The 26,444-nt window shown below is 55.1% G+C and overlaps 1 protein-coding gene across 6 annotated transcripts in view; it reads right to left on the bottom strand.

The window, feature by feature from the left end:
• Window positions 1-7,008: 7,008 nt before the first annotated feature.
• The window catches only part of PTPRF (protein tyrosine phosphatase receptor type F), an 87,737-nt gene continuing 68,301 nt past the window's right edge, over window positions 7,009-26,444 (bottom strand). For 4 of the 6 annotated variants that reach the window (XM_042950659.1, XM_042950661.1, XM_042950660.1 and 1 more), the window contains 19 exons: window positions 25,852-26,430; window positions 25,116-25,213; window positions 24,665-24,918; window positions 24,480-24,573; window positions 23,675-23,890; window positions 23,203-23,357; window positions 20,425-20,540; window positions 15,786-15,883; window positions 12,785-12,908; window positions 12,440-12,615; window positions 11,597-11,716; window positions 11,161-11,315; window positions 10,794-11,079; window positions 10,535-10,713; window positions 10,190-10,316; window positions 9,854-9,979; window positions 9,422-9,576; window positions 9,197-9,332; window positions 7,009-8,768 (listed from right to left, as the gene is read on the bottom strand). In XM_042950659.1, the coding sequence (XP_042806593.1) occupies window positions 8,700-8,768; window positions 9,197-9,332; window positions 9,422-9,576; window positions 9,854-9,979; window positions 10,190-10,316; window positions 10,535-10,713; window positions 10,794-11,079; window positions 11,161-11,315; window positions 11,597-11,716; window positions 12,440-12,615; window positions 12,785-12,908; window positions 15,786-15,883; window positions 20,425-20,540; window positions 23,203-23,357; window positions 23,675-23,890; window positions 24,480-24,573; window positions 24,665-24,918; window positions 25,116-25,213; window positions 25,852-26,430 (3,263 nt within the window). In that variant the 3' untranslated portion in view covers window positions 7,009-8,699. The remainder of the gene's footprint in view (window positions 8,769-9,196; window positions 9,333-9,421; window positions 9,577-9,853; window positions 9,980-10,189; window positions 10,317-10,534; window positions 10,714-10,793; window positions 11,080-11,160; window positions 11,316-11,596; window positions 11,717-12,439; window positions 12,616-12,784; window positions 12,909-15,785; window positions 15,884-20,424; window positions 20,541-23,202; window positions 23,358-23,674; window positions 23,891-24,479; window positions 24,574-24,664; window positions 24,919-25,115; window positions 25,214-25,851; window positions 26,431-26,444) is intronic. The other 2 variants (XM_042950663.1, XM_042950664.1) reach the window with 1 other exon arrangement.

Genomic DNA, 26,444 nt, shown 5'->3' with positions numbered 1-26,444 from the left:
TTAGATCGGCCTGGGGTAAACGGTTTAAGGGGAGATGAGTCACGCGTGGAAGAAGAGGATGGTGGTCTAAAGTGCCAGGTTGTCAACACTGGGAATGTTGAGAACCTGTGACATCTTTCAGCCACGTTATAGCACTTGCTCTAGAAACTGGAATGGGTGCGGACACCGGGGTTTCTTCCTTGTCAGTGGTGCTGGATGTACACAGCTTACTTTTGATCCCAGATTCTAGGTTTCATTGAGACCTCAACCAGCTTTTTCTCTGTCTTATGTTAACACATATTCTTCATACACATTGTTGCCAATTTTATTTATTGAGGTACAATAAGATCTGCAACCAACATTGAGGGATGGGAATTTTCCAAAAAAAATCTAGAGTCCAGTTGGAAGAAAAACGTGAATAGCACTACTTTTTTTTTTTTTTTTAATGTTTATTTATTTTTGAAGGAGACAGAGAGAGCATGGGTGGGGGAAGAGCAGAGAGAGGGAGACACAGAATCCGAAGCAGGCTCCAGGCTCTGAGCTGTCAGCACAGAGTCCAATGGGGGCTGGAATCACGAGCCGTGAGATCACGACCTGAGCTGAAGTTGGACACTTAACCGACTGAGCCACCCAGGTGCCCCAACCATGTGACTCCTGATTTCGGCTCAGGTCAGGATCTCACGGTTTGTTAGTTTGAGCCCCACATCAGGCTCTGCTTGGGCTTCTCTCTCTCCCCTCTACCTACCCTGCTTGCTCTCACTTTCAATCTAAATAAATAAACTTAAAAAAAAAAAGTCGCACATTCTACTGACTGAGCCAGCCAGGTGCCCCCACCCCCAAAGTATTATTATTATTATTATTATTATTAAATTTGTTTTCAGAGAGCGAGCGAGAGACAGAGAGAGCAAGAATGGGGGAAGGGCAGAGAGAGAGGGAGAGAGACAGAACCCTGATGTGGGGCTCGAACTCATGAACCATGAGATCAAGACCTGAGCTGAAATCAAGAGTCAGACGCTTAACTGACTGAGCCACCCAGGCACCTCCAAAGTATTTTTAAAAGTAAGAATTCCAAAAAATAGTAGGCAGACGGAATCAGACTGATGGAGAAGTCAGAACTTAGAAAACCACATTTTCTTAAAACAAACAAAAAACAAATCCACGTTCTTCTTAAAACCAAGATATTTGAGTCAAAGGTTGTTCTTCCCAAGGGAAGCTTGGACAGGTTTTGAGTTCAGAGTCTACAAATAAAAAATCAACGTGATGAACAGGGCAAATATCAGAGTAATTTGGTACAGAAACCTATTTGCAGAGCCTCAACAGTGGCCAGTACAACCCCTCCTCCTTTAACAAGTGGTTAATACAAAACTAGGAAAAATGTCTTCAGGTTTCTGGGGAAAACAATTTTTTTCTTTATAAAGAAGTCCATTCCAGGCAAAGTTAAAACTTGCAAGTGAGCGTAAAAGATATTTTCAGATATACAAGCATCAGAGAGGTTCTAATCCTGTGTGAAAAAACTCTCACGAGAGAATACTCACCAAAGAAAAAGACGAGCAGGCTGTACAAGAAACAACAGCAGCTGAGAGGGAGCCCCAAAGTGAAGGAGGTAAAGAAGAAATTAGAAAAAAATCTTATTTGAAATTGGTGCTGGAAAGATGTTTCATAAACATACAACTGAAGTGCTGTTTATCGGTTCTCAATTTCTGGAACGAAGACTTAACTGTACTAATAGGACAGGAACTATTGCAAACCACGACAACGTGAAATACAGAAAATAGTTGGGAGGAGGGAGGAGGGGGAATCTAGGGAAGTGAGCTAATGTCCTCATTCTTCTTGGAGGGCAATCAGTAGGTACTGCCTAAAGCCTTAAGTCAAGTCAGAGATGTTTAAGGGTGTTTGAAGTCATGAGGGAGTTCCAGAAACATGAAAAGTAATAATATATCTAACGAAAGCAGGAGGTACAGGTGGGAGGTCACATAAACTGATTAAACCCCACACCTGGGTCACCAGGTATTGTCTATTAAAAGTGCAACCCGTTGTTTGAAGCTGCGATGCTTCCAGCCTGGAAAAAACTACAACCGGAAGCTTCAGGAATGAAACTAGGGCTGGGGAGAGGAGTGAGGAAGGCTGATCCCTTGTTTTGTACCTTCAAGACTTACGTATTTTTTTAAGTTTATTTATTTATCTTGAGAGAGAGAGAGAGAGAGTGCACGCACCTACACGCAGGTGGCAGAGAGAGGGAGGGAGAGACCATCCCAGGCAGACTCTGCAAGAACAGTGTGGAGCCCGACGCGGGGCTTGAACCCACGAACCAAACTGCAAGATCATGACCTGAGCCAAAGTCGGACGCGTAACTGAGCCACCCGGGTGCCCCTAGAGTTAATTATTTTTATCTATAATGTGCATTCATTTTTCTCTTTAGTAAAAAAAGTTGTATTGATAACCATTTAACAAAATTATGGGACATCTGTAGCAGTAGAGTGTGTAGCAGTTTAAATGAGATACTGGAGCTCTTCCTGCCCACAGGTCCTGTCCCTGTGCTTTGTTTAATAAAAACACCGTTTGGGGCACCTGGGTGGCTCAGTCGGTTGAGCGTCCGACTTCAGCTCAGGTCACGATCTCACGGTCTGTGAGTTCGAGCCCCACGTCGGGCTCTGGGCTGACAGCTCAGAGCCTGGAGCCAGCTTCACATTCTGTGTCTCCCTCTGCCCCTCCCCCGTTCATGCTCTGTCTCTCTCTGTCTCAAAAATAAATAAATGTTGGGGCGCCTGGGTGGCGCAGTCGGTTAAGCGTCCGACTTCAGCCAGGTCACGATCTCGCAGTCCGTGAGTTCCAGCCCCGCGTCAGGCTCTGGGCTGATGGCTCGGAGCCTGGAGCCTGTTTCCGATTCTGTGTCTCCCTCTCTCTCTCTGCCCCTCCCCCGTTCATGCTCTGTCTCTCTCTGTCCCAAAAAAATAAATTAAAAAAAAAAAAAATAAAAATAAATAAATAAATAAATGTTAAAAAAAATAAATAAATAAATTAATTAAAAAAAAAATAAAAACACCGTTTTGCCCGGGGGCCGGGGGGGGGGGGGGGAGATGAGGTACTAATATGGAAAGAGGCCCACGATATATTTAAATGAAAAGGGCAATTTACAGAAAGATATGACTAGGATTCTAGTTGCATAAAAAAATAAAGTTTATATACATGTTCGTATATTCATAGAAAATGCCCAGTAGGATATAGACTAAATTGTCCAGTGATTTTGAGGGCAGGGAAAGAATGGGGACTTTAACATTTTCCACTTCTATCCTATTTGAAATACTTTTTATTTTCTTCTTTAAAAAATTTTTTTTTAATGTTTATTTTTGAAAGAGAGAGAGACAGAGTCAGAGACAGAGTGTGAGCAGGGGAGGGTCAGAGAGAGAGGGAGACACAGAATCTGAAGCGGGTTCTGTGCTGCCAGCTCAGAGCCTGACGTGGGGCTCGAACTCACAAACAATGAGATCAGACCTGAGCCGAAGTCAGACGCTTAACCCACTGAGCCACCCAGGCGCCCCTTTTTTATTCTTTATTTGAGAGAGAGAGTGAGAGCGCAAGGGGGAGAGGGGCAGAGGGGGAGAGAGAGAACCTTAAGCAGATTCCACACAGTGTGGTAGAGCCTGATGTGGGGCTCGATCCCACGACACTGGGATCGTGACCTGAACCAACTGACTGAGCCACCCAGGCGCCCCAACTTTTGTTTTTAAAAACAAAGAAGTATTCATTGTATAAGTTTGTCTTTTAAAAAAATTAAAGCAATATTCTTTACAAAAAATTTGAAAAATTATGAAGAAAATCACCCAACCTTACAACTCTTGGAGTATTTCCTTCCAGATACTTTTTCCTCAATGCACCTGTGTTCCCAGCTGTAAGCAGGTGGCAGTGTGGAAAGTGCCCTGGAGTCAGGCAGACCCGGGAGTGCGGTCAACTCCACCACATTCCAGTTGGGATCCTCGAGTAGGCTATTCAGCACTTAGGTCCGGGATGGGTGGGGGAGAGGGGAAAATGGGTGATGGGCATTGAGGAGCGCACTTGTTGGGATGAGCACTAGGTGTGGTACGTAAGCGATGAATCAAGGGAACCTACCCCCGAAACCAAGAGCACACTGTATACACTGTATGTTAGCTAACTTAACAATAAATTACATATAAACCCCTCCCCCTGCAAAAAACCCCGAAAAACCAAAGAAACTGAACTTAGGTTCAGCCTTCCCGATCTCAACGAATGACAACTTCATCCTTCCATTTATTCAAGCCAAGACTGTGGGGTCAACCTTGACTCTTTGACCCATAAGCAAATCGTCTTAGTGCCCACTCCAAGATAAAAGCAGTATCTGGCCACTTCTCACCACCCCTGGGTTTCTGCAAGGTTCTCCCTGACGGCCTAGGAGCTGGTTCCCATTTCCTCTCTTTTACAAGATTTTTTTTTTTTAATGTTTGTTTTTGAGAGAGAGAGTGCAAGTGAGGGAGGGGCAGAGAGAGAGGGAGACACAGAATCTGAAGCAGGCTCCAGGCTCTGAGCTGTCAGCACAGAGCCCGACTCGGGGCTTGAACCCACAAACGTGAGATCATGACCTGAGCAGAAGCTGGACTCAGCCACCCAGGTGCCCCCCCCCCCCATTTCCTTTCTAACCTCATCTCCCACTACTCTCTCACCCCTGGCTCAGGGTGTAATGGCCACACCAGCCTCCACAATCAGGCACATTCCTGCCCAGGGCATTTGCTTTAGCTGCTTTCTGCCAGGTGCTCATGCGTTGTTGGGGCAAAATCCCTCATCAGCTTTGTCTTCCTTCACATCCCATGTTTTCAATGAAGGTTCCTCTGACCACACTTCCCCATCAGGAGCCTGATCCCTCCTATTTTAACACCCCCCCCCCCCCCGCCCGGCCACCATGGCACTTATCAGTGACAAGTTACATATACATTTGCTTATTATTTTTCATATGCACCATGTTTCCTCCTATGAGTATAAACACTACAAGGGCAGAAGTCTCTGTTTAGGTCACAGGTGTGACTAGCACACAGCCAATGCTCATAAAGTTATGTGTTGAGTGAGTGGACGAGATCTAATTTTCTCACCTACAAAATGGGCCTCATAGGACCCCCACCCTGTACGGCTTTTTGAGGATTACGTGAGAAAAAATTCAAATTCCCTTTGTACAGCAGGGTCACCTAATCTCATGGAGGACATTAAGGGCAGATTCTGAAGGAAATATTTCAGTGGAGACCTAATGAGCAGGATTAGGCTCATGGGGTAGAACGTTCCAGAATAGCTTGAGAGAAGGTATGGAGCAGAAAGGCAGAATGGTGAGACAGGCACGAAGCTGACAGAGCAGACCGTGTGATGGCTGGAGAGCAGGGGGTGACGGGCAAGGAGGAAAGAGGAGGCCACAGAGGCTGGGTCCTGCAGCTTTGGAGATGACCGTGAGGGTTTGGCAGGGTCTGGTCTGGACAGTGACATAGTCACGGCTGCCCACAGGAAGAGCCACTCTGGCCGCTGTGCTGAGAATGGGTTGGTGGGGGCAGGCAGACCTGGGTAGGTGGGGTGCCACCCACTGTGATGGGGGGGCAAGACAGAGGAGGGGAGGCTGATGTGGGGTGATGGCAGACACCCCGGAGCAGACACAATCAGGTGTGGGTCCCAGCTCTGGCGCCTCCTTGCCCTGTGGTCTTTGACAAATAAATCCACGGAAGCCTCAGTCTTCTCTGTGAGGCCAAGAGAAGAGGGTCTGCTCAGCTGGCTTGTTCTGAGGTTTAGTGATCACGTCCTAAAGCATTCTCTGTGCAGAGTCTGTCCCACAGTCCTCGCACTCTCGTTCAAGTGACGATCTGAGATTTGTCCCTCACTCAAAGATGTTTAATGGCCCATTCTTTTCGTTAGTAATTAATTACTCAAACTTAATAGCATCGACTGTAATGCAATGATGGTATCATTTTTCTAAACAAGTAGAAATACGCCAGGCACTGACATAGATGCTGGGGAGCCAAAAGCCCTAATCCCAAGCCTCGGTCACTCCCAGCCTCCAAGGAGACAGCTGCCAACACTGGATGGCAGTGAGGCCCGAGGTGGAGGCGGCACGGTCACCTGCCAGGGACCACGTCCCTTCCACAATCAAACCAAGCTTCGCGCTGTGCCATCTGGCTGTTTCCAGCCTACCTCTCTCACCGCGTCCCGCCTGCCCCAGTCAAGCTGCGCGCCTTGGGTTTCTCTTTTTTGTTGGTTTCATGTTTCCAAGCCTTTGTACAAGTTGCTCTCTTCATTGGAAATGCCTTTCCCACTTTTTTTTGGTAACCACTGCTTGCCCTATGGGACACTCAGAATCCAGCCGACGTCACCTTCAGAAAGCCTTCGTTGACCCCAGCTCAGGGTTAGGTGCTGCCTTAGTGTGGGGCTGGTCACGGCACTAACAGTCCGGTCACTGCTGACTTCTCTTTCCCATTTGTTCTGGGTCTTGCTCTTCTCTGTGCCACGGGAAGTTCCGCGGCCTGACTACTCGGTGGGTCTAGTCTGATCACTGGTGGAAAGGCTGCAAGGCTCAACAAGCAGATGTTGCTGGCGGTCGAATGGCCACACTGTGTCCAGTATCCCCATTGCAAGGACTACAAGGGTCTTCATTAATCAATTTCTGTATCATCCCAGCTTCCACTGGCACATGCCATCTCTATCCTTACAGCAGGGGAGGAGGAGAGGAAAGGGGAGGGGAGGCCCGGGGTCCCAAACATGATGGCCCAGAACATCCTGAGGGTGAGGAGAGGCAAAGGGTCTGCTGTCTGCCTGGGGAGCTGGGTCCCATGTGGGGTGCCCTTGACAACACACTGGCATCTGGTTTTCAGGGTTTGTAATGTTCCTTTCTGAAAGTGGGCAGCCACGCTGGGAGCCCGACTGCTGCAAATACTCAGGACAGCTCACTGTCTCCTTAGGAGCAGGAAATCTCCAGAATGTACCCCTAGGTATTGAACTCACAGAGCCCACTCTTCGGTTCCAGAAAGAGCTGAGACGGAGGCCCGGTTTGTAAGAAATCTGATTATTCAAATTTATTACCATCAAGAATTATGCAATGATGCTGTAGTTTTCTTAACAAATAGAAAACAGACTGTGTACAACAGTGGACTCTACAGCACTAGCATCCACAAGGTAAAAATGAATGTTTCATCCAACATTACCAACCCTGGATTGTTGATCTTGACTGAGCCTAGCTAGATCTGGGGACATGTGCTCCACATCCCTCAGCTAAAACAGCTATGCACCCTTCCCCGCCCCCACTTACCTACCTAGATAGTGCTGCCCAGAGGAAGAGGCCCTCTCCCTGCCCCTCAGCAAGCCAAGATAATAAGGATCGAGTATAGTACCATTGAGAGAAGTCCAGTAGTCTTGCCACATTGGTTTAGGAGGGCATCTTGAAGGAGTGGAAAAGAGCGATTCTCAGGGGCTTTGAAAACAGCTGCAAACCAGGGAGAGAAATCATCTGGCCCTGCTCTGAGGACAGACATGTGCTACCAGGCCCACTGGCCTGGACCTGAAGGGCCAGCTGTGCCCCTGCTCGGCCCTGAGGTGTGCGGGGCGTGGTACACACCCTGACCTGTGTCAGTCACCTTGGCCCCATGGCCAGATCCACAGCTTACCAACACCACGCCGTACCCGCAATGCTGGGGACAAAAGCAAGGCTCTGTGGGCCCAGAGGTCAGTCTGGCAGCTCCCCTGGGAAGCCCGGGAACACAGAGCTGCCTCCCCTCTTGGGGTTTTGAAGCAGAGGCCAGGGGGATGACTCTGTGTTTTTCTTGGTGGGTTTTTTTTTTTTTTTGGTTTTTTTTTGGATTTTTTTTGTTTTTTTTTTTTCTTTGTGTTTTTTTTTAACCTTTGCAAACACGATGGTGATGAGGAACGCCTTGCCAGGCTCCCCGAGACACGTCTGTGGTTCTGGGCTGTGAATGTTACACACACACACGGGAATAGACAACTGGGGATGAGTGTTTCCTATCTCCTCCCCGCCCACCACTGTCTGTGGGGCCTAAAATAAGGCTCTGAAGGAAAAACAAAACAAAACTCAAAAAAAGAATTGTGTTTCCCTGCATTTGGCTGAAACAGGATCTTGTCTGAACGGCCAGAAGAGCAGCTGGACCGGTGATGCCTCCCAGGCCCACGGCTGGGCCCGCACTTAGGCTGGTGGCCCCAGCTCCACGCAGAGGAAGGCATGTTCTGTCCTTCAGCAGCAAGACTCATACAGAAAGAAGATCCAAAACGAACTCAGAAAAGAAAACAAACTGAACCCCAACCCCCACAGCGGCCCATTCTGCAGTTAAGGATTTGCAAAAGGAAAATCAGAGGGAAGAGGCTAGAATCCCTCAGTCTACCCCACTTAACGTATAAAAAAGGAGACTTTGTCTCCATCCCCACCCCATGAAAAGAAGCATGAGAAACGCGGCGGCAGCGGAACAGAGAGCTCGAAGCAGGCTCCGGGCGGGCCTGGTGGACAGAGACGGGCCACGGCACCTGCCTGCCGGCCCACCCACTCGCCCAGGGGTGGTCTGGGCTCTCCATTTGGTGTGGCAATGTTCCTGAAACGCTGTGACCCCAGTGGGCTGTGCTCTGCCAGCAACAGCATCCGTGCAGGAGGGCTAGACGATGGTCGGTATGGCTCAGAGGAGCTGAGTCCCCTCCGGAGCCCCAGGCAGGGGCGGCGGAGGAGAGGGGAGCGGTAGTTACGTTGCATAGTGGTCAAAGCTGCCAAGGTACTCCAGGGCCGCACGATAGCACAGCTGGTACTGGTCCTGCCGGAACAGGGGACTGGTATGAGTGGAGACTCCCGACACGCTGCCAAGGGCACTCACACTGTAGCTGGTGGGCCACAAGCAGGTGCTAGACACAGACATCTGCCCCAAGCCGTGTCCAGAGAGCCTGGAGGAGCCTCCGAAGGCTCATCTTTCTCCCCCGGTGCCCCATACTTACCTGCTCCCCCAGCCCCCACAGCCACCTCCATCAAGTTTATCTGCTCCTAGAGCGTGCACTCCATAAGGACTCTGGTCCAACCCTCGCCGGAAACCCGGCACTCTGCTAGTGCTCAGTGCAGAGCTGCTGAATGAGAAGCGGGTTCCACTCATCCTACTCCGGCACCTCAGGCCGAGCAGGTAACGGTAAATGCTGGCGGCGTGTACATGTGAGGAGCCTGGCCTGTGCACCGGCCAGTGGGCCCGCCTACCTCCGTCTGCACCATGGCCGGGCGCTGTGTGCGTAGGGTCTTCACGGTCTGGAACATGTCGACCACGCCCTCATAGCGCATCCGCTCCAGGACGATGCTCAGAGTGATGAACACCCCAGTGCGGCCCACACCGGCACTGCTCAGGGACAGCACTGGATCAGGGATCCCGCCCACCAGGCCCACAGTCACCCCCCCTCCCCCAGCCCTCCACGGGGTCAGCCCGACCTGCAATGCACCGTGATGGGCCCGTCCTGCCCGAACTGCTCCTTGGTCTTGTGCACCTGCCCGATGAAGTCAATGAAGCCCTCACCCGTCTTGGGCACGCCCTGCTCGGGCCAGTCTGTGAACTGGAACTGCCGGATCGTCCTCGACTGCCCATCCTGGGAGAGGCGGGTAGGGAACAAGTACGTCGCTTGTTCCCCACGCTGCAGCCCCACCAGGCCAGGCGGGCAGGACAATGACACAGGGTGTGTACCCGTGAAATTACGACACCTGAAGCCACCCTGGGAAATGCATTCACACACACCTGCGCCCTCGCCTCAGACTCCTGCAGCCTGAGCCAGGGCGCCATGCAGGCAGCCACCACCCCACGTGTGCTCGGGAAATGTCGTAGACATGCTTTCACGCAAAGGTACACGCTCCCCTCTCCACACTTACCCGGGCATCCGTGACCTTGAACTCACGCAGGATATACTGGGGCATGTTGTACTCAGCCATTGGGTCAACAACAAAGTACTGGTAGCGAGCAGAGCGCTCTGCTGGCCAATACTGGTGGCATTTCTCCTGTGGACAAAGGACCCAGCGCCCATGATCAGGCAGGGAGGAGTCAGGGAGGAGAGCCCCGGGTTTCAGAGAACTCTGAGGTAGGGCACCTCAGGTGGTGAGGAAGGGGTCCGAGGGCCTGGGTGTGAAAGGAGGGAGGGGTGAAGACGTGGCCGGCGTGCTCCCAGGCATGGCAAGGGCCCTGGGGTGGGGGTAGGGTGGTGGGCTCACCCTGCCCATCTCCCGAAGCCTCGTCAGCATGACGATGATGGTGGAGTTGTGCTCCCATAACATGCGCCAGAAGTCCTCGGTGCTCTCTGCCAGAGGCCCCTGCGTGGCGATGTAGGCCTTCTGCTGTCTGCAGTGGACACAAGACCGGACATGCCGGAGGGGCTGCCGCCCCTCGAGTCTCCCTCAGACTGTCTAGTCCCTTGAAGCCCTGCCCAGATTGACTACCCCTCCTCCAGGAAGCCCACTCTGATCTTCTGGCCTGGCCCTACTCTGCTGGGCCTCCAGCTAGCCAGCTGCAGGCCTGCGCACCCGTGGGGCGTGGTGTGCAGTCACGGGCATGCTGACCTATAGCCATCCAAGAAGCTGGCATTGATGTAGTCAGAGCCTTCCACACCACGGATGGGCTGCAGACACACGCGGGTCAATTCATAGGGCATGATGTTCACCAGGCGGTTCTTGAACTTGTTGCAGGGGAGGTTGGCGCTAATGAAGCGGGATGTGTGGGCCTTGGAGCTGGCCAGCAACTAGACAGAGGAAGGGGCTGGTCAGGCCTGGCCTTCTGGGGAGATCATCCCCATGACCCAGTCCAGGCCCCTGCGCCCACCTTGAACTCGAGCTCCATAGCGGTCACACTCTCCCCGGGAGGCACTTGGCCCAGCTTCTGGATGTGGGCATACAGGCTGCGGGCAGGCACCTCCGTGTGTCCGCACGTGGCAGCTTCCAGCAGCGCCTCGTGGATGAACACATACTGGTCCTCTGTCTGTACCATATAGTTCCGCTGCGATCGCATGCATGTCACATGGCCATAGATGTCGACCGTCTTCTCATGCTTCATCCGCTCCAGCATGGCATCGATAACGATGAAGCAGCCCGTGCGGCCCACGCCCGCGCTGCAGGACACGGGCTCGGCTTGGGGCAGAGGTCCACCCCACCTCCCACCCCACCCCTCTGGTGGCACTCTACCCCCTCACCTGCAGTGCACCACCATGGGCCCTGCATCGAGTGGGTTGCAGGCCTTGACCCGCCGCAGGAAGGCCAGGATGGGGGTCGGGTACTCGGGAACCCCGTGGTCTGGCCAGGCCATGAATTGGAACTGACGCAGCTCCCGCTTCTCACTGGAGCCACTCTGGGAAGAAAAGTGGGGGCAGGTGATGTCACAGGGGGAGTATGCTGAGGCCAGACCTGCTGCTCTCACCGGACTCAGAAGCCATGCGGGGCGGAGTGAAGGAGCTCGAGGCGCTCTTTCCATTCATCCCACCCACAGCCTTGGCTGCCACGGGGCACTCGCACACCTCTAAGCCCCGGCTTCCAGCACTGAGTTCCCGCTCGCCCGTCCCCAGCACGCTTAGCTCACGCTGCTGTCTGGTAGGGCCCGGGTGGGGAACGAGTACCAGGGCAGGGCCATACCTTGTGGAGTGCAAAGGTGCGTACGGTGTATGTGGCCAGCTCCACTGTGTCCAGCAGGGACACCTGAATGAGGCCGTAGGTCTCAGTGCCCCGGGCTGGCCAGTACTGGTCGCACTTCACCTACAGGGGGACAAGTGGGGCAGGTGCAAGGGTGCTCAGAGTTGCCCAAAGGCTCAGACTGGCAGGGGCCCCAGGGGCAAAGAAGGGTGGGAGGTCTAGCTTACTTGGCTGCAAGGCCCCCCCGCCCTGACCTCTCAGATCTATTGTGCCACCCTCTCACCAAACCGTATCAGGTTCTCGTGCTATAATGCCATCCCTACCCGAGCTGGGAGAATGAGGGCCGTAATTGAAAATTATTTATTCATGACCAGATCACACCAGGCACATTTTCTGCCAAATTTACCCATAAGGTTTATGCGCCATTTTCAAGCTCTGTAAATTTTACGTTCCAGTCAATGCTTTGCAGTGCAAAAGCAGATAACAGCAGCTCTTTGCACTAATTAACTTAGGAGATGTGTTAATGCCCCAGGAACACTCCAGCATCTGGGGAACATGTGAACATCTTGGGAACATGCTAGCAACTGGGGAACATATTAACATTCTTGGAAAATGACAGCATCTGGTACAACATGTTAATATCCTAGGAACCTGCTGGTGACTAGGGAACACGCCATACCCCAGGAATACCCAGCAGCTAGGGAACGTGGGAACACTCCGAGAAGACAACGGCACTTGGTGCGTTCCTTGAGGAACTTCGGACAGAGACAGAAAAAGGTGCCTGAAGTCACCTGGTGGCTGGGTGTTTCCCACCCCACCTCCTGGCAGGCCCCTGCACCGTCCTACCCGGGACTTCTCCTCCAGCCGTGTCATCATGACCACAGTGGCCGTGCGCTGTTCCCACACCATCCGCCAGAAATCGCCCATGGTCTCAGGCAGTGGGCCCTGTGTGGCAATGTAGGCATTCTGTTTGCGGTAGCCATCGATGTAGTTGGCGTTGATATAGTCACTCCCTGGGACACCTATGGGCACGAAGGGACATGGGAGAGCATTATCCCAGAGCCCCCCGTCCAGCCCACCATCCCCTGGTGCACCCCTGGGACTCACGGGCCTCTCGTACAGGATGGAATGTCACCCCAGCCAGCAAGGAGGAGAGCAAGGGGATGGGAGGGGGCGCTGCCCTTGGCTCACCATCGATGGAGGTAAGGATGACCCGTGAGTGGTCGTAGGCGATGACATTTGCGTAGCGGTTCTTGGGCTTGTTCACCTCCAGGTTTGAATTCTCCCATGTGAACTGCTGTCCAGGGTCAATGGACTGTAGGAAGTGGAGGAGACAGGTAGAGCAGGGTAATAGCTGAGGTCTCCCTACTGCCCCCAAGACCCAGACTGCCAGGTGGTGGCCACATGCTGCTTTTGCTCCTAGGCCACAACCAGCTCCGTGCCCCCAGCTGTGGAGCTCAGAGGCTCCCACACCACCTGTCAGGTAGGTGATGAACAGAGGCCCTTCTGACCATGGCACCAAATCCCCTTGCCTGGTAGAGTGGTCGGGGTGGGGCAGAGGCAGAGGAATGTCCCTCGAGCCCTGCACCCAACTAATGAAATGAGTACAGACCAAGAGAGAGCAATGGTAGCCAGCCATGCAGTCCCCGACATCGTTGGGGGCTCTGGGCACCTGCTGCACCACCCTGTCCAGCTCTCCTTCCTGCAGGCAGGGCACAGTGCTCCTCGGGGTTCACTCCCAGGCCTTTGCACTCTGAAACCTTGCGGGGGGCCCTCCTTTGCCCGTGGGATCTTGCACGCACAATCTGGAGCTGCCCACTACCCCGGCTGCAGCCTGGGCTCCCCGAGCTCCCGAGCTGAAGTGAGTGGTCAGCAGCCACCTGGGGGTCCCCCAGGCCCTGCCATCTCAACCCTTGCCAAGCGGAGCTCATCAGCTTCCCTCTATGCCCGGCTCTGCCACTGGAACACCATCTCGGTCAAAGGCACCTTCACCCCTTTACCCCCAAACCCTGGCCAGAACCCTCAAGCCATCCTCAAAAACCCCTCCGTGCCCGTCCCCTCAGTCACTGTGCCCTTGTGCTACCCCGCCCCCGTGGCTCTCTTCCACCTGCTGCCACTGGCCTCAGCCAGGCCACTGCAGCCTAGACTCGGGTATTTCCCTCTTTGCTTCTGCCCCACTCTGACTTACTCTGTCCTGGAGCCAGAACAATCCTCAGAAAATGCAGATCTGATTATCCATTTCCTGCTCCAATGCCTTCCACGGCTCCAAATCCCCACAGACGATAATGACCGTAACAGCTGAGTCTCCGTGAGAACTCACCGTGTGCCTGGCACTGTTCTAAGCACTTTGCATGTATTCCCTCACGTAAGCCTCCTATGAAGCAGGCTCTATTATTATCCCCCTTTTACAGAAGGATACGATCCAAAGTTCCCAGCAGAGCCCACGATGCCCGCCATGTTTTGGCGCCAGCCTACTACTCTCCACACGACAGCAGGCACTGTTTCTTTGAGACATTCTTGCCCACCCCACCCCTCAGCCTGCCTCGGTGCCGTCAGCCTACTTTCTCTGCACATTCTGTCATATTTAATACTAGGGTATACTGTCATATTCAATGTTGACTATCTGTCTGAGCTTGTCTCCCCCACCGGTTGAGCTGCCTGAGGCATTTGTATCCATGTTCCCAGTATTCAGCACGGGTAAGCGCTCGACAGCGCGTGATGACTGACGGACTGACTGACCGACAAAGGTGACAGGGCTATGGGATTCGGGCTGAGGGAAAGCCCACAGCAGGCCTAGGCAGGCAGAGAAGGCTTCCTGGAGGAGGAGGGAAAGCTCACACTCGAGAAGTGGGCAGAAGGCATGAGGGGGAACACCGTGAGCCTAGACAGTGAGATGCAGAGTCTCGTGGCAAGGAAGGGCCGGTGTGGGACACGGGACTGGATGAGTGTGGGCAGAGACTATGGAAGGCCCTCCTGGCCAGGTCAAGAACAGGGAGCATGATTCATCAATCTTGGTACCTTTGCAGCAGGGACTTATCGCAAAGCAGGCTGCAGTGGGTGCTCTACAGGTAGAGGCGGTATGCTCTCCTCGCAGCAGACACGTTCATCAATTTGCCTGCCAAGCTCAATTTCCTCTGTGGAAACCTGGCCCACAGCCCTCAGAAGGGGAATCCTGGGACCCCAGGGTACCACGCACAGCCGAGGGCGGACGTCTGACTAGAGGGAGCAGACTTGCCGGCTGGGCTGAGCCAGCCCATCAATCACCTATCCATTCATCATTGATCGAGGGTGAGTCCTGGGCCAGGCCTGTGCCAGGAGCAGGGGCAACAGCGGGACAGGACCCGACGAGGCAGAACGACACCTCTGTCTGTGCTCCTTAGAGGAGGGGAGGCTCTCCTTTATCGTCTCCTTCTCTAGCAAATCCTTCCCCCAGCCCCCGACCAGCTGGGCTGCCTGGAAGCCCTCAGACCCCAGAAGCTGAAGTCGGGGCCCCAGCAGCTAGGAGCGAACAGAGTGAACCAGAGTGAACAGAGTATGTGGAGGGCTGTGAGCAGGAAGGTTTGTGCAGCCTGAGCGGCGAGCCTCGAGTCACCCAACTGTCCACTCTGTGACCTGTGCGGCTCTGAGAACACACGTGAGGGTGTGCGTGAGCAGGACACAGGCTGTCAGGCAGGCCTGGGTCTGACTGCCGGCTCCACTACACATCAGCTACTTGACCTCGGGCAAGTCACTTCCCTTCTCTGTGCTTCAGCTTCCTCATCTGTAAGATGGGATAATAATGGTACCATTTCATACTTCGAGGAAGACAGGATGAGAGGGCACATGCAAATTGCCCAGTTTGGTCTGGCCTGAGGTAACCTCTTGATAAATGAGCTATTACTACTTGTCTCTCTGTGTGTGTGTGTGTGTGTGTGTGTGTGTGTGTGTGCGCGTGCGCGCACGCGACCCTCTGTCTGCTTCTGTTAGCATGTGGGCACGTGTCTGAGTGTCCAGACTTAGGGTGCTTAAAAGGGCCTCAGCCAGGCGTGGCACCCCAAGAGCTGAATTCCCTACTTGCCACTGCTGATCCCTCCAATCTGTACTCTGGGGAAGCCTGGAGCCGCCCACCCACAGCTGGGGCCCGAGGCAGGGCAGGAGCTGGCACGGGGCTAGGCCTGGAGCAGGCACATGGCAGGGGGTACGGACGTCTCACCTCATACTCCTGGGAGAACTTGAGGCCATCGTTGGCTTTGAGGCGCTCAATGTTGTCTGCCAGGTCAGTGATGGGGATGGGCGGGTGGTCTCGCATACCTGGGGGCGGAGGCACATAAAGGCAGAGTCAGCGTGAGGCCTGTGCGGGGTGGTGGAGACAGCCCCAATCCATGTATGTGCACACGTGAACATGTGTGACCATGGAGCACTCGGCACTGGTGGCATGGAGACGGCAGCACATGCGGCGACAGGATGGTGGAACACACGGCGGCCAGAAGGTGGGAGAGGACAGAGGGGAGTGTGTGTGCTGAGAGCACGTGTAGGCATGTGCGCAGGGCATGTGTGCGGGACACGGCGCTGAGTGGGGGCACCAGGGCCTTGCCCGGCGGGTTCACAGGGATGCCAGGCATCCTTCCTCCTGGGCTGGGGCTGGAAGCCCAGGTTGGGGGGTGGCGCAGCCGCACACCTGCCCCACAGGCCCGGCTTATGCACAGCCCTCCTGCCCCTCACTGGCGCCAGTCACTGTGGGAGACTGGGTGACGTCATCGTCTCCACACTGAGCGTGTGGATGGAGTGGACGCAAAGTACAGAGACATGGCAGAATGACCCAGAAGAATCTAGAGAGAGAGGCAGAGATGAGGAGGGAGATGTGGAGACAGGAGAGGCACCCAGAAGGGGGTCAGACTGGGACTGGAGGCTACAGAGGCAGAGAGACAGGGCCGGGGCCAGAGGTAGGGAAGACAGGACTGGAGGGAGCTGGGGAGAGAGGTGGAGAAGGGGAGAAGAAGAGAGGAGAGAAGGGAAAGAATCTAAGGAAGGACGGTGGAGGCGACGGGGTGAGAAAAAGTTGAAGGAAACACACAGAAGCCAGAGTAGCCCCCGGAACTTGGAAAACTAACTTGAGATATTCGGGCAACTGGGGACACTGGAACCTGCAGAGAAAGAAAACACAAAAGATAGCGGGGCACGAGAAGAGAGCCCATCGACCTTCTCTGGTTACAGGGGACACGTGGAGGGGCTGAGGGGGGTGGGCAGGCCCCACCACGGGCCCCTGCTGCCTCCCGGGGACACAGACCCATCTCCCACCCAGAGCGGAGCGCTCCCAACACCCGGGGGTCTGGACAGCCTTGGGGGCCCCTTTTTAAGACTGAATCCTATCCAACCAACCCTCATCCCCACTGGTATCAAAACCTGACCTTGGCTATTTTCAGATGGGGAGGCGAAAGGGGAGCGTGCTGCTTTCGTATTGAGAGAGGAGGCATGTATGGCCAGAAATGACAGGGTAAGTCTGCACGAGGAGGTGCAGGAAACAACTATATATTCTGTGGGTCTGAAAACTTTTCAGAATAAAGACTAAATTATAGGAGGAAAAAAAAAGTTCACTCAAGTAAAAAAAACAAAAAACACTAAGAAAACTTGCCATGCCCCTGGTCCCTCTGTCCCTTCTGATTCCTGGTTCTCTCAACACTCTGGGGACCACCGTGTCCACAGAGATGCCTCTCCCCACTGGCAGCCCCATTTCCTTGAGCTCCGCATCTCTGGGGGCTCATGGCCGGCCCCATTCCACAGTCCCTTCTGAACGCCCTCATCCTCTGCACTTGGCCTTTACCACATCTACACACTTCGTCTTTATCCCTCCTTTCCTCCCAGATCTCTGCAGCCACAGTGACTCAGGATCAGGGCCCTGGGCTCCTAGCTGCTCAGCAGTCCTCCTGGGCATATCTGCTCAGTGCCCACACCCAGGCCATGCCTTCCCTGCTGTTCTGACCACTTTCTTCTCATTGTGGAGAAAACCGAGCCCACCAGCCTAGAACCCCGGCTTCACCCGCCTCCTGTCCTCTGCTGACCTGAACGCAGGGAGGCATGGCCACACTGCTCCCCTGGGCTACGTCACACCCCTCCCACTTGGGCCAGGGGCCTGAAGCCAGCTTCTGGGTTCTTGTCCCACAGCTGAGCACCCTTTACCCCTGCATCGATGGATCATCACCGGTAAGCAATTTCCATATCAGTTAAAAGAAAAATCCCTCTTTAAGCCACACCTCTCTCCTCTCCTGCTGTGGTCCTGTCCATCCTATCTGTCACACCCTGGCCTCTGGAAGGGGTCTCTCCACCTGCTCACTCCCCACTCACTGCTCCTCAACCAACCGAGATGCTTCTGCCCCCAGGACTCGGCCACCATGCTCTCTCTCTCCCCAGTCCCAACTGCCAAAGCCAGTGGTCCTCCTGGGTGCACAGCCATCCCCGGCCTTGGCTTCAGGGACACTCCACTCTTCCCATACCCTGCCTCCTTGGCTGCTCCTTCTTAATCTCCCTGGCTACTCTTCATTCATCGTTTCTCAACATTTCACCTCCTACTGGCTGCCCCCCCCTTCCGTTCTCCGGCTTTGGTCACTGCAGGCCGCTTGGCACCTCCTCCCACGTCCGTGGTTTCAGGCGGACGGGGGTGTGGAGGTCCAGACCCACAGGCCCAGTTGCCACCCGGAACCCCCTCCTCATTGTTCAGCCATAAGCCCGAGCCCTGCCATCTACTTCACGCTTCCTAAGACTGCCCTCCACCCCCACAGCCACCCTCCTCATGCACCTTTCACTTACTCCCGGGGCCTTCCAGGCTCCCCATTTCTCTCCTCCAATCTGTCTTCCGCACAGCAGCCAGAGCGAGATTTCCAAATCACAGTTCTGACTCTGTCGCTCCCCTGCTGAAAACGTCTAATGCCTCCCTGGTGCTCTCCTGATGCGGTCCAAACCCCTGAGCCTGGCGCTCAGGTTCCTTTGTGATAGACCTCTGCGTACCCTCCAGTCTCATCCGTGGGCTTTCAATACCTCAACTCCAATGAGGCAGGACACCCAGTGTCCGTATGCTGACTCCGCAGGACTATTTCCAACGAAGGGAGCTCCCTCCCATTTGCTTGACTCATGCCCACATGGCTCAGCAACCCCTCTCAGAGGGGGCTTCTCTGCCCTGCAGGCCCCCTGGCATCCTGGAGCATGGATTCCTCACAGATATGATTCTGCTGGGTCACAACAGCCCACTAGGCCACCTGGTTCACTTGCTCTCAGGACGCAGGACTTTGGAACTCAGTCACCATGGTGTTGAGGGAGCCCAGGCCACAGAAAGAGGCCGCGTGTGGTCGTCACAGATGACAACCCCAGGTGGGCTCATGGCTGACTCTCGCACCAACACTGAGTCTTCAGAATTCAGAGGACAGGAAACTTTTCCATAAAAGCCAGACAGTAAATATTCTTGGCTTTGTGGATGTATGGTAGATGCTACTTAGCTTTACCTTTGTAGCGTGAACGTAGCCATACATAATTCATAAATGAATGAGTGTGGCTGTGTTCCAATAAAACTTTATTTGCAAAAACAGGTAATGGACCTTATTTGGTCATGGGCCAAAGTTTGCTAACCTTTGCTTTAAGTTTGTATTTATTTATTTTGAGAGAGAGACAGTGTGAGCACGAGCAGGGGAGGAGCAGAGAGAAAGGGGAACAGAGGATCTGAAGTGGGCTCTGCGTCGACAGCAGAGAGCCCGATGTGGGGCTCAAACCCACAAACCGTGAGATCATGACCTGAGCTGAAGGCAGACGCTTAACTGACTGAGTCACCCAGGCGCACCATTCCCCGCCCCCCACCTTTTTAAAGTTTTTATTTATTTATTTGCTGACCTTTGCTTTAAATGATTCTAGCTCTCAGACTCCAAGTTTTCCAGGTGAGGGCCCAGACATTCTGGAATAGAGACAAGCTGTTCCTGCTATACTCTTATCTGAATTTCTAATTCACAAAAACTATGAGGGGTAACACATAATTATTGTTTCAAGCCATTAAGTTTTGCAGTACGTTAATATGCACCGATTTAACTAGCTCACATATACACAAGCCCTGTATGTATGTTAGTTCACTCACTCAACTCAGTTGTCTGTGTGTCCATTTTACAGGTACCCAATTAGAGACCACTGTGTGCACAGTACAAGGGATGACAATGAACAAGACACAGTTCATGGTCCCACAGAGCTTGGATTGTCATTGAGGCAATTCTAGCCCAGTGTAAGAGGAGTCATAGTGGAAGAATCAGAGAGGTTCTGGGAGCCAGGGGAGACCCCCAGGCCTATGTGGGGGCTGGGGCAGGTTGGGAAGCTTCTAGGGGACGGGTCTGAGCTGCATCTACTGGGGCACAGGGAGGGAGTGACACCTTAGAAAGAGGAGACAAGAGAGCCATGCGTAAGTGGCTGGAGAAGGAAGGCAGATATAAAGCCCTATGTGGGGTCCCTGTGCTCACACCGTAAATCTAGGTACCCTATCCTACCCCAAATGACTGATGGGGCATTTCCTACCAACACACCCCTCTTTGGGGCAGAGGAGACAAAGTGCAGGTGCAGAGGCTGGCCACCTTGTGGCTGGGATGTGGGCTATGTGAGGATCCTTAGCCTATATTTGGAGGCCTGACCCAAGGTAAGGCAGGGCCTGAGTAGCTGTTGGATATAGAAGCTTCTGTTACTTCAGTGAAGTGAATGGGTTCAAGAAGAGGGGCAGAAAGAAGAAACAGGGATAGGAAATGGGGGCATGAGGCTAGAGTCTCTTGGTAGAGACTCCAGCACCTGCAGGCCCGGGCTGGGGGGCAGGTGGGCTGGAGGAGCCGCCCTACCTGGCGTCTGGTAGTTGAGCCGTCGCATCTCCACGGGATCTGAGGAGTGGGCCAGCAGGGAGTCCTTCAGCCCGATTGACTGCTCGTCCTTGGACGATGGCGAGTGGGTCCTCTTCCTGAAGAGGCAGAAGGATGATTGGTGAGAACTTGAGGTCCAGGTGGAGGACAGAGATGGACGGCATGGTTGGCTGTGGCAGAGCCCCTGTGTGTCCGGCTTGGTCCCTCCCACTGCCCCACCCTGGGGTCTCTGAGCGCAGGGGAGCCAGTGGCAGAGCAGCTTTAACATGGAGAACACAGGGTGGGGCGGGTGGGGACACAGAAGGACTGGAGAGTGGACAGAGGGCCAGTGCAGCGAGGGGGAAAGGGGTTGCAAAGGCTGGTGGCACCTTCCAAGAGGGGGGAGGTCACCACTGGGCAGTGGCTGCTGTCCCCAAGGCCACCACAGCTGAGGCAGCAGGAGCCACCAGGAGTAAACATGCAAACAACACGTACGATACACAAACATCACAGAGAGCTGGGCCCCGGATGTCTGTCTCTCGGTATCAGGGTAAATGTCCAGAGCAGCAGGGGAAGGACGGGGAAGGCGTCACCCTAGCTGGGCGGAGTCCTCCCTCATCGGCCTCAGTTCCCCCGTCTACAGGGACAGGGTCAGAGACAGACCACGGGGTCTAGCTGCTGACAAGCATCCAGGGGTTGCTCCCGCTATGTGCACGCGGGTGTTTGCATAAGTGTGAACGAGTGTGTAGAAACACACACGTCCCCCTGCCCTGCAGCCAGTGCTCTCTGCACATAGGTCTCCTGCAGCACTCAGGTAATCTTAGAGAACTGGTTGCTGGTAGAAGGCTCTGGTGAGCTCGGAGTCAGTCTGTGCACTCCGGGGAAGCACTAAAGTCTGCACTATGCTTGTGCCCTGGGGAAGGGGCATCCCCTGTGCAGCGTACAAGTCGAGACAGTGACAGAGCCCACCCCAGAGCCTGCTGAGCCGACCAGACAAGCATAGGCCAGGAGGCTTCCGGTCAAAGCACCGCCCCTCCCTGCTGGGCCCAAAATGTGCACAGGGATAAGGAGTGAATGGGGAGGCGTGTGAAGAGAGAAGGAACGAGTCCTACCTTTCTTGTTTACTAGGTCCCGAAAGACAGGCAAGGACAGAAGAGAGGAACGGTCATTGTTTCCACCAAGCACTCAGGCCCTCTCACGACATGGGGAGATGCTGAGGGACCTGTTTACGGCACCTATACGGCCTTCACAGGCAGGGGGTTGGCTCTCCTAACAGATACCAGGACCCAGACGGGATGGAAAGGACACTCCTCAGGGTCCACCCCCCACTAGTCTCCATGCCCTGGACCAGGAAAGCCTGTCCCTATTCACCCTGGGAGGAAGGAATGAACTCTTCAGGAAGGAGGCCCTCGGACCAGGTCAGGGACAGGGGAGAGATGGGACACAGAGCACAGGAACTCCTATGTGGAGACGTGTTCAGACATACAAACCGATGTGTGCTCACTGACAAACGTTCGTGAACGAGCCTTATGGGCTCAGCAGTGTGGTGGCTGCTGAAACACAGGCCTAGTGATGTGCCCAATGAAGGGCAGAAGTAGGGACCTGGGACAGCCTTGTGGGCACCAGAGCTGGGAAGGGAGTCTTTTTTTTTTTTTTTTTAAAGTAAGCTCTATGCTCAACATGGGGCTTAAACTCACAACCCCACGATCAAGAGTGGCAAACTCTCTCAACTGAGAGCCCCTGGAAGGGAGTCTTGAAGGACGCAATGACAGCAGCCTGATGGGCACGAGTGGGAAAGCTGCAGAATGGAGGGGGCACAGCCCCGGCCAGCCAAGCGAACTGCATCAGTTCCGTGACAATGTTGGGAATGGGACCAGACTGGTTAGCCAGGCATTTGTCTGTCAGGTTAGAGAGCTCATGCTTTACTTCAGGAGCCACTAAAAAGTTTTAAACTGAGGGTGACGAAGCTTTGGAAGTACCTTTCAGGTTGGCAGGGGGATGGGTAGGAGGGGAGGCTCTAAGAGCAGGTGGCTACTACTAGCTGAGAGAGAGCACTGAGGAACACCGTTTACCAGGTCCCCAGCTGTGCCTGGACATGCACCGTCTTGTGAGGAGCCTACTGGGAGTGGAGGAGGAGATGTAGCCATCTTTAGGACAGAACTCCCGGGAGACCAGGTGGAGTGAGGGAAGAGGAGGGCTGAGACTGGCCCCCAGGTTTCTGACTGCCAACTAGTCCCTCGTGGTAGGGACTGCAGGGGAAGAAGGTTAAGGGGAAGGTTCAAGACACGCTGAGTCTGGGACTACTGGGGATGCCGTGGTTACAGCAGGTGTTCAATAAATGTGTGCCAAATGAATGTCTGTGGGTACATGGGCCCGCAGCTGGGCCTGGACCCCTCTGGGCCTAAGCGGGAGAGCCAGGCTGGGGAGTCATCTAGGAATGGCGTCAGAGGAAGTGCTGAAGGTAGGAGACCAGGAGAGGGCGGTGTCCTGAAGCTTAAAGACAGACATGTTCACACCCACCGAAACAGAGAGACAGATGGACACACGTGCCCAGGGATGCAGGTGAACCAGCCCTCTGTGAAGCTGTGGCTCCTCGTCACACCTAGGCTAACATACACGCGTGTGCACACACACTGCTTCTGCTCTTGTGGGCTCCCACTGAGCCCAGGGGCCGGGTGCAGGCCGCTGTGGCTGCCCTGTACCTGCGCGAACCATGCCGGGAAGGACCTGAGAGTCCAGGGGCAGGTGGCTGTCTCCTGGGGTGCTGGGTGCAGCACTCACCTCTTGAACAGGAGGATGGCGATGACAATGAGGATGATGAGGATGACTGCCAGGACGGGGCCTGTCACCCACAGCATCTCAGGCTCCTCCTGCTGCTGGGCTGGTGTCACCTGGACCACGATCTCATCGGAGTAGGGGCTGGAGGCATAGCGCTTCTGTGGCCCAGTGGAGGAACAGCATGGGCGGTGAGTTCAGTGTGAGGTCCCCCACCCTCTGCCCACCAAACTTGGAGAAAGGGCTCTGGGGCTGGGCTATGCTGGGCTGTAGCCAAACAGGCCGACCTGAGCCTGGCCAGCTGACCGAGTCCCTAGGGCTAGATTACGTCTGGCCTTCTGGGTCCTAGGGGCTGACGTCTTTTGAGATCCCCTAGTGCAGGTCTGGGGTCTCTGGGGCAGCCCTAGGGCTGGGATCTCATGGTGTTTGAGACTAGTCTAGTCTCGGGGTACTGAGAGCCCAGGCGGCTCAGGCAGACCTGGTCCATGGGTTCCTTCAGGGAGGCGAGCACAAAGCACTGATAGCTCAGGTCCGGAGACAGGGGCCGGTTGTAGAAGCCCCGGTAGCTCTTCTTGTCCCCCAGGGTGAAGGTCTCAGGGAGCACGTCCACCTGAGCAGCCACGTACGGCTTCAGCCGCTCTGCCTGTCGCCGACGTCGCCGTTCCTCACTCCCCTGCTCGATGGCCTCCAGAAGCTGACAGAGCAGAGCACAGGAGTCACGCCGGACCTCAGACCACGTGCCCCTGGGCCTGTGGCCTCAGACATCTTCTCCTGGGACTGAGACTGAGGCTCACCGTCCACATAACAGGCCTGGGCCCGGCCTGGCCCACTGCCCTCACGGAATAATGCCACACACGGGCACAATGCCACTCTACCCTGCCAACCCAGTGAGGAGAGGCCCTCTGGGTAACCTGCCCCTCACTCTAACCAGAGAGGGCTGGCTCCACACCTCTGTGAGGACAAGGGATTCCCAACATGCCGAGGGCTCTACCCTAGCCTCTCGGGACTGCCCCAAGTCTACAGGGCTCAGGAACTTCTAGACCCGTACAGGGGTCTCTGCTTCTTCCTGTCCTGAGGGATCCTCAGCAAATCCCTCTAGGGAGTCTCTGCAAGCCTTCCAGTTTCCTGGGAAACTCCCAGGGGGCTGCTTCAGAGTCCCAGAGAGGACCAGGCTTCCAGGCAGAGCAGCCAGAGAGTGAGTCCAATTTGGGGGAGAAACTGGGGCCACAGCCAAGCAGAGCAATGGGGCTGTCATTGCCAGTGCCCCATCCCATCGCAGGCACCTCGTCCAGCTCTAGCTCCTCGGGTGTGCTCCATCTCGGGGCCAGCATGCTCCCGCCCACACGGTCGATGGGTACCACCACGATGTAGAACCACCTAGGCGGGCAGAGCGGGAATCAGGCCTGTCGTCACCCACGCGCCCGTCGCCAGTCCTGCCCCGCCCCCACCCACGGCCTCATCTGCACACCTGATGAGGGTGCTGTCCTGCACGTGGGGCATGGAGAGGGTGAAGCGACCGTCCTCTATGTAAGCGGAGGCAGGCAGTGGCTTGTGCGGCAGGAGGTCCGGGGCCGTGCGGATGGACACGAGGTGCTGCAGGCCCCCCGCGCTGCTGCCGCGGTTCATCAGCACAAATGAGTACTCCGTGTTCGGCTGCAGGTCTGCGATCAGCTTCCGCATGGAGTGCCCGTCCACCTCCACACTCTGCCCGTTGTACAGAATCTGTGGGGGAGAGGGACAGGCAGTGCGCTGGGGTGAGCCCCCCCACCCCCCACCCCCACTGTGGGCCTACAGGGCACAGAGTGTGCATCCACCTGACCGGGAAACCGCGCCACAGACGCCCACACCTGGGACTGGCGTGACGCCCTGGGGCAGGCCGGCAAGTGTGCCGGGCTTGGCTGGCCGTAGCCCTCACCCACCTTGAAGGGTACCGTGGACTTGTAGGAATCAGGGACCTCCCAGCTGAGCAGCACAGAAGTTTTCATAGCAGCCGCCACACGGAAGTTCTTGGCGAACACTGTGGAACACAAGGAAGGGCGGGGAGTCAGCCGTGGCTGTGTAACCGGGGGCTGGGGCGAAGGGTTCCCTGCCAGGAAGAGATGCTGGCCAGGGCTGAGGGTCCGGAATGGCTGCGGAGGCCAGGTACCCCACTCCGAGCCAGCTTCAAATCCCATAGCTCGGCTCTCAGCCCAGACTCCTCTTCACAGGGAGGACTGAGCTGGGCAGATGCCACAGGACCCGTGGTCAGGATCTCCAGAGGTGCTGGTCAGTGACCAGATGTCAGTGGGATTCAGTCATGAGAAGCACGTGACCCCACGCCAGAGCACGGTGGAGCATGCTCACTAGAAGTCAGTGGGTCATGGCCCCAAGAGATCAGTGTCCCACACCCAAGGATGGTGATGCAGTCAAGAGATCAGTGGGTCAAGGTCACGAAAGATTGGAGTCACACAGCAGAGGTCAGTAGGTCAAGGAGAGCAGAGGTCAGGGGTCGCACACTGAGAATGTGGCGCCTGTTCGCTAGAGGTTAGTGGTCATGGTCATGAGAGATTGGAGGGTCACACAGCAGAGGCTGGTGGATCACAGTCGCCAGAGGTCAGTGGGTCAAGGAGAGCAGCCAGAGTTCCCCAGGCGCAGCCACATGCCCGCGGCACACACCTTGCTCCACGGGCATGGTCCGGGACTGGATGCTGGGGCTGAGTGGGCCGGCGCCTTTGCTGGTACGAGCGCGGACCTTGATGTCATAAGTGGTATCCGGCTTGAGGCCGGACAGTACCAGGTGGGTGTCAGCAGTGATGTTTTGTAGCTCCTGCTGGCTGTTGATGTCACGGTACACCACGGAGTAGTTGGTGATGCGCCCGTTCCTCTCCGCCAGCACTGGGGGGTCCCAGGTCAGCTCCGTGGTAGAGGTGGTCAGCCCTACCACACGCAGGTTTTGGGGGAAGCCGCTGGGTGCATCCTCAGGAGTGGTGATCTCCTTCTCGAATTCCTCTCCGGGGCCAGCCCGGTTCTTGGCAGCAAGCCAGAAAATGTAGGTGGCCCCCTTGTGCAGGCCGATGACTGTAAAGTGCTGGTCATCTTTGCCAAAATCCATGATAGTGGGCTCTGCCTCGTCGGCACGGCGGTACCGCAGTCGGTAGCCCAGCAGTTCGCCAGGCAGCTCCTTGGGAGGGTGCCATTGCAGCAGGGCGGTGTTCATGGCCGTGGCGCTGACCATCATGGTGGGCCGGCCTGGGACTGAACAACCACGC

The sequence above is a fragment of the Panthera leo genome, chromosome C1 (assembly GCF_018350215.1).
Source record: "Panthera leo isolate Ple1 chromosome C1, P.leo_Ple1_pat1.1, whole genome shotgun sequence".
Lineage (NCBI taxonomy): Eukaryota > Metazoa > Chordata > Mammalia > Carnivora > Felidae > Panthera > Panthera leo.
Note: the sequence above shows the minus strand (reverse complement) of the source record. Positions and strands in the feature narration are given on the sequence as shown.